Source organism: Lagenorhynchus albirostris, chromosome 13 (assembly GCF_949774975.1).
Source record: "Lagenorhynchus albirostris chromosome 13, mLagAlb1.1, whole genome shotgun sequence".
NCBI classification, from domain to species: domain Eukaryota; kingdom Metazoa; phylum Chordata; class Mammalia; order Artiodactyla; family Delphinidae; genus Lagenorhynchus; species Lagenorhynchus albirostris.
In genome coordinates, this window is record NC_083107.1 from 58,643,588 (window position 1) to 58,651,234 (window position 7,647).

The 7,647-nt window shown below is 41.7% G+C and overlaps 1 protein-coding gene across 1 annotated transcript; it reads right to left on the reverse strand.

Annotated features, from left to right (window-relative positions):
• Positions 1 to 853: 853 nt before the first annotated feature.
• On the reverse strand, positions 854 to 6,042 carry GEMIN6 (gem nuclear organelle associated protein 6). The gene is made up of 3 exons (XM_060168615.1): positions 5,467 to 6,042; positions 4,729 to 4,872; positions 854 to 1,845 (listed from the first exon to the last, which is right to left on the reverse strand). Exons 2-3 carry the CDS (start codon positions 4,851 to 4,853, stop codon positions 1,470 to 1,472), a joined length of 501 nt encoding a protein of 166 aa, XP_060024598.1. The 5' UTR covers positions 4,854 to 4,872; positions 5,467 to 6,042; the 3' UTR covers positions 854 to 1,469.
• Between the last annotated feature and the right edge of the window lie 1,605 nt (positions 6,043 to 7,647).

Sequence of the window (7,647 nt, forward strand, 5' to 3'; positions counted from 1 at the left end):
CTTGGCACTCACGGGAGTTCCCTAGGCCTCCTGGCTGGCTGGTGAATTGTTGGGCTGCACCTCGCAGGTCTGCAAGCCTTGTGGATGACCAGGCTCGAGGCCGAAGAAAGAGCCCAGTGACAGCGCCAGCTTATTGGACAGGGCACCTTACACGTCCGAAGCAAGGTCCTGGAGAAACACCTCCACCGTGCGGGTCACACCGCAAGCGAGACGCAGCAGCCTTCACTACTGGGAGGAGCAGGAAGCTACCTTTTACAGGGGGAACTGACGTCAGGGTGGCTCATCAGTTACCGGGGAAACCAGCAGATGAGACCCAACCCTTACAGCCCCTCAGGTTAACTAGCATCATGGGGGCAGGTGTTTCCCTTTAATAAACTAGCAGGTGGAGCTGTTCTGGCCTAAGGACTAGAACAATCACTGGCTGGGGCAGGGGGCAAGCACATTCATGTGAGTAGGGCGTAGGCGCAGCAGGGACTGGTCACGCTAAGAGCAAGAGAACAGCCATCTTGAGTGGCCTGACCATACAACCCCCAAACTAACAATCTGAGGTGCTTTTGTAGGCCACAAACCTCCCTGACTGGCTTCCAAGGGGTAGAATCAGATGTAGTTAAGTGTACTTCCTGCACTGTCTCCCCTCAGTGAAGCCTGACAAGGGGAGTAGAGACTGTAGGAAAAAAGCACTGTGACCCAGAAGCCTGGGCTGAACCCATCAGGCAAAAGAACTGGGTTGAGCTCAGCAGCAGAATACCTGTCACACTTACCTCTTTCCTCAGAGATATCAGCCAGTGCTCACTTTTTAAGGCTTTGAGAGTTTATAAGGTTTATGTGTTAAGATTTTACCAAAACGTTCAAGTTTCAACCAAAAAAAGAATATATTCTGATTCAAATGCTATAACATCATTACACCAAAAAAATTTTTTAAATAAACATTTTAAAACAGACACATCTAGTTAGTGCAAGGGATGTAACAAGACTGTGATTTTACCTTAGCATTTATATTGAATCTAACATGTTGCATCTTTTTCACATACATTTCTTGCCTAACAGAAATGGAGGTGTGGGCTTCCCTGGTGGCACAGTGGTTGAGAGTCTGCCTGCAGATGCAGGGGACACGGGTTCGTGCCCCGGTCCGGGAAGATCCCACATGCCGCGGAGTGGCTGGGCCCATGAGCCATGACCACTGAGCCTGCGCGTCCGGAGCCTGTGCTCCGCAACAGGAGAGGCCACAACAGTGAGAGGCCCGCGTACCACAAAAAAAAAAAAAAGAAAAGAAATGGAGGTGTATCCCCATCAAAAGGAAAGGCTCTTATAATTCTGATGTCCCTATGTTAATTTTATTTGTGATGTCATCCTTGCCCAGTTCACTTATTAGCACTGATAATCCCCATCTTTGATTTAACCAAAAACAACAAAGAATTTTCAAAAAATGAAGTCTTATTTCAATCAGTGCATCCATAGTTCTTGGCCTCTCACTGGGAAGCTGCAAGGTGTCCTTGAATAAGATCCTGAACACGGGACAAAATAATTTCATTAGAACTGTTGCAATTTTCTGGACCATATGGTGGATCTATAGTCAAGACCCCAGCCACACAGAGAGTCCTTCGTGAATCTCCCTCTTCAGTGATGGGGATGTGGTTCTTCTCCAGCCATTTCTTCAGGCTGTTCTTTCTCTTTTCCAGATCCTCAGGGCTGTACGCCTTACAGTCTCCAGACATGAACAAATCCATCAGCTTCTCTCTCACGCTATGGTCCCCTTCATTCAAAATTTCAACAGTCTGCACAGCATGTCCCATAATTCCGGTCACAGACATGCTGCCATCTTCAAGGAAGTTCACAAGGACAATACTTTGGAGGAAAAGTAAGTTCAGAGCACAGTTGCAAAAGAAAAACCAAAAGGTCTATAAAACTATGGAAGAAGCAGTGAAATGAGAGTCAGCATCAACCCCCAACAGGTCACTAGAACAACAGGGAATGCTCTTCCCCATTTTAAATTACTCCTCTCACCACCAAATGTTTTCACTTGTTCAATACGAATTCTCTGATGGTCCTAAACATCTAAGGCTTTTGTCCAGCCTAAAGCTAATCATTGTGGGATGTCATTAAAGCATTACTTAAAGAGTTATGAATGCTTTAAATGTGTATTAGGAAAGAAGATAGGGTACAGATTTAACTTTTAGAGTTCAAAAGCAACTGAATAACTCTCCTTCAGAGCAGACCAAAGAAAATAACACAGCACAAAATTAATGAGAGAGAAAACAAAAGAGTATGCAACTAGAGACTGTCATACTAAGTGAAGGAAGTTCAGAAAGAGAAAGACAAATACCATATGATATCACTCTTATGTGGAATCTAAAATATGGCACAAATGAACCTATCTACAACACAGAAACAGGGAATTCCCTGGTGGTCCAGTGGTTAGGACTCTGTGCTTTCACTGCCAAGCACATGGGTTCAATCCCTGGTTGGGGAACTAAGATCCGTAAGCCACCTGGCGTGGCCAAAAAAACAAACAAACAAACAGGAAAACAAAAAAACACAGAAACAGACTCATAGCCATAAAGAACAGACTTGTGGTTGCCAAGGCAGAGGGGGAGAGGGACAGGGATGGACTGGGAGTTTGGGGTTGGTAGATGCAAACTATTACATTTAGAATGGATAAACAACAAGGTCCTAAGGTATAGCACAGGGAACTATATTCAATATCCTGTGATAAACCATAATGAAAAAGAATATAAAAAAGAATGTATATATGTGTATAACTGAGTCACCTTGTTGTACAGCAGAGATTGACACAATATTGTAAATCAACTATACTTCAATTAAAAAAAGTCAATAAGAGGATCATCAAAGCCAAAAGCTGGTTCTTTGAAAAGGATATATAAATTTCACAAAACTCAGGCAAGATTAATAAAAAGAGAAAGAAGGCACATATAAATAATATTAGGAATAAGGTAGCGAAAATTAATAGTATAAAATATTAAGAACAAATTTAGGTAAATAATTTTGAAACTGAAAACAGAAAACTTCCTAGAAAATATAAATTTCTACTACTGACTCAAAAAAAAAAAAAGAGAGAGAGAATGTAAATAGTCCTATAATCGTTTTTAAAAAACCTGAAATAACCAGTTTAAAATCTTCCCATGGAGCGGGAAAAAAAGGTCCAGACAATTTTACCAGGAAGTTCTATAAAATTTTCAAGGACCAGACATTTCTAATCCAACCAAATTCTCCTATGGACTATAAAAGGGAGACTATGCCTTAACTCATTTAATGAGGCTAATATAACCTTGAGACCAAAAGCAGAAAAGAACAGGATTAAAAAATAAAACTATAAGCTAATCTCACTCATGAATACAAATGGAAAAATCCTAACTAAAATATGATATGATATGGTGTATGACATGATGTGATGCAATGTGATGTGATGTGAATTTCATTTCTGTGGTACTTTTCCCAAAAACCTATAACCCCAGTCTATGAGAAAACATCACAGGGAATTTCCTGGCAGGCCAGTGGTTAGGACTCTGCACTTTCACTGCCGAGGGCCCGCATTCATTCCCTCGTTAGAGAACTAAGATCCCGCAAGCCATACGACGCAGCCAAAAAAAAAAAAGAAAAAAAAAAAGAAATCATCACACAAACCCAAATTGAGAGATATTCTATAAAATACCTCACCAGGACACTTCAAAAGTGTCAGGGTCATGAAAAACAAGTAAAGACTGAAAAACTGTCACATATCAGAGAAGACTAAGGAGACAGGATGCCTACATGTAATGTAGGACCTTGGACTGGATTCCAGAACAGAAAAAGGCCATTAGTGGAAAAATTGATAAAATCCAAATGATTGCAGTTTAGTGAGTGTAAATTTTTAATTCCGACAAATGTTTGACAGTTGTGTAAACTGTTAACATTAGGGGAAGCTGGGTATATAGGTACTCTCTGTACTTTCTTTGCAATTTTTCTGTAAATCTAAAATCATTCCAAAATAAAGTGTGTGGATCACCACCTTTAAAGTTGCCTTGCAAAAAATAAATCTGATCCTAATCAAACCTCTAGTTATGAATACCAGTTTACAGGAAATACGAAGGATAAAAGAACATGTTAAACTATGCCATGATAAATGCAATGAGCTAAATCCAGAGTGTGTTGAATTCTATAGACAAATGATTCCATTTCTTCAACAAATAAATGACATGGAAAACCAAAGAGAGAGAAAGTACAGTTATAGATTAAGATTCTTCAGAGACATATCAACAAATTGATATGCTTAAAAAGATACATTGGAGACAAACAGGAAAATCTGAACTCAAACTAGGAATTAGCTAATATTAAAGTTATTATTACTTTTGCTAGGTGTTATAATGGTATTGTGGTTACATTTATTAGAGAGTCCAAATCTGCTAAGAGATATATTGAAGGATTTATGAACAAAATTATGTCTGTAATTGCTTTAAAATATTTGGAAGGGGGAATAAGATTAGTGTTCATTATACTACTCTCTTCACATTTGTGTATATTTGAAATTTTCCAATAAAATGTAATATAAAAGGAGTGTCCCATTTCTACGAACTTGGCTGGTCTGACACAAATCTATAATTAGAACAATACTTAGCTTCAAAGGAAATTAAATTCTTATGTGGGAATAATTAGCCTTTCATTTATCTGCTTTCTTAGTATGGATGTAACAGTGCAAAGGGGTGATTTCTGGGAAGCAGGACCCATACTCACTTGGTAGAGACTGGGTCTACGGTTAAAACCCATCCTTTATACTCCTTCTCACTGGCTGTCACTCTGACTTCTTTGTAAGTGTAATCTTGCCATTCTAAGGGGCCTTTCTTCATCCATTCATTCATGGTTGCCAGTTGGCTAGATCTAAAACAACCACCAGTTCGGATTAATATATATGTTCCACCCAGGCAAATGTCTTACTCCAATCTCCATTCTAGAGGTAGAGAACACCTGCAATTTGCCTCAAGTTCCATAACAGAAAGGCAGTTAAATTTTACTATTCAGTCTGAAAGCCACGGGGACATCGAGTTGCCGCGGGTCCCAGTCTGGGGTAACTTATCTGCCACACTCCTATTTCACCTCCCAATCCCATTCCAGATCGCCTTCACGCTGGCTTTGATCTCCAGTCTACAGATGCTCAAATCCTTGAACTCTGCTCTCCTTCCATCAAAGGAGCTCACGCCACACGACTCTTAGCCAAAAATGAAAAAGAAAACTCCTCTGATATCCACCCACTCCCTCTCTGGCTCTGTGTCTCCGCTGGATCCCGCCAGGGAGAGGCCCCCGGATCTGTGACACTTTTCATCTTAAAATTTGTTTGGAGGATGCGTAAACGAAGGGGCAGCAGCTAAGGCTCTAGAGCTGATGCCCTGGCGTAACCCGAAGCCGCATGATACTTTGAGCTGTACTCAAGCCAGGTGATACTTAGCGTGTAATCCTGACAAATGAGAAAAATACCAGTTAAATCTCCTAGCACCGCCAGGTCCTCAGCAGCCGCGTTGGAAGGAAGGAGTCTCTTGAGCCGAGCCTGCCGGAGTCCAGCGTGCTTTGCGCCGTGTCGTCACTTCCTTCCCCCAGAATTCTCTGTTTTGTAGTCCGTGGCCTTGGTCACAATTCGAGGTCTGAGAGTCCCGAGTCCTGGGGTGATGAAATTGGGGTTCAGGGTGTGGAGCGGGGCTAAGATTTTTTTGTAATAATAATAATAATAAGATTTCTTGTTCGCTGGGGTCCGCCTTTCACTGCCACATTGGACATTTCAAGATAAAAATTTTAAGAGGGAAGACTCGTGCCACCTCTTCCTTGAGAGTGGAAGTGGAATTCCACTTTTGCCATGAACCCTCCAGGTAAATCCTTAAGCTCTGGAAGTGTGAGGTGACAGTGCCTTGGAGAAGAGCCACAGAACCAACGTATTTCTTCTTTGGCCTGTGTAAGGCAATTAAGATGCCTACTCTTTTGGGGTGTGCCTTTGGTACAGTCCTGAGGGTGTGCAGGAGCTGGAAAGAAAAGCGTAGGATTGGGTTGAAAAAACGCAGGAGTGGAAAAGTGCAAGAGACTCGCTTCCACCACAGATTTCTGGTCACTGGAGTACTTCATTGGCTTCTGGCATGGTCCAGAATTTTTTCCGGACTATGATCCTGAAAAATGGTACAAGGTGGTAAATGTTGATTGAATTCCTGCAAATGTGAACACGAAGGGAAATTTACAAAAACTGAGTTAGAGGACTGTCAAACCACGGTACAGAAAACACCGACAGTTAATCCGCTTTCCCCTTGCTACTTGGGATTTGAGTTGCATATAATCTTTGAAGTTTTTGTTTCTTAATGTCATCGTTTCAAATAATCCTTCCCCAAACCTTCACTCATTGAATGACTGGCTTATGATATTAATGTGGCTTTCATAGATTAGATTTTGACATCTAATCTACAAAATCTAATTTATCAGTTACAGTCCTCTATAGATCTACAAAGAGCTAATATAAATAGCAGTTATCATTGTTATGGTACTGTGAAGTAAAATATTTGAACTCATAAAAATTCAGTCTAGGGCTTCCCTGGTGGCACAGTGGTTGAGAGTCCGCCTGCTGATGCAGGGGACGCGGGTTCGTGCCCCGGTCCGGGAAGATCCCACATGCCGCGGAGCGGCTGGGCCCATGAGCCATGGCCACTGAGCCTGCGCGTCCGGAGCCTGTGCTCCGCAACGGGAGAGGCCACAACAGTGAGAGGCCCGCGTACCGGAAAAAAAAAAAAAAATCAGTCTAAAAGAGATACAACCAATTTGTGACAATTGGTCATTTGCATTTTAAGCCTACTATCTATACTGCAGAATGAAAGACTTTGGCCTTTGTTTTCCAGGTAAAAGCTAGCCTCAAGCTTAAAGTTACCCCCTGTAAAGCAATGAGTGAGACAGGGCCATTTCCCTCCCTTCTCTCCCTTCTCTCCCCTCTCCCTTTAGGCTCCTAAGTAAACTAAAGTCTCATTCCCAGTATCCACTGATACAAATCACTGACTTCTAACAGAATGAGTCCAGCGCATTACCTTACACAAGTTCTCAGAAAGACCCTCTCCTGCAGCCTGTCCTCACTGAGTTCAGAGAGTGCGGCACTTCCTTTCCCTGGTCAACTCCTGCTCTTGGTACCCCTGGAGCCTCCCTCATCTCCAGTTGATGTCCCTTCTCTCACATTCTCTACTCTTCTCCCTCTCTTTCCCCACCCACTCCATCCATCTCCTTCCTAAGATCTACCTCTCTCTCAAACCTTCACATTTAACCCTTTCCTCTGCCAAGACCAAAATTGCTTATTTTAGATTTTGGAGCACATTTTGTTTAGTAAGAAAGACATTCTAAAGAAACTTTTCTTAAATTCCCTGAGGAAAATCAGAAGTTAAAAACATTGTCAATAGTCTTATGCTGTTTACTTTGTCATAGTGCAAAGATAAACCTGCCCTGCCCTGGCTAAACTATCACAAATTTCAGTTCACAGTGTTGAGTCTTAAAAGTAGGTAAAAAATGAAGTGGGGGTGGGAGTGGTAATTTACTGAGTATATTTCATGAAAGGTAAGGTCAGAAGAAAATAACCCTGGTCATTTTGGCCCAAGATTTTTTTAGTTTTCTTGCTTTCTCATTCATTCAATAAATAGAACC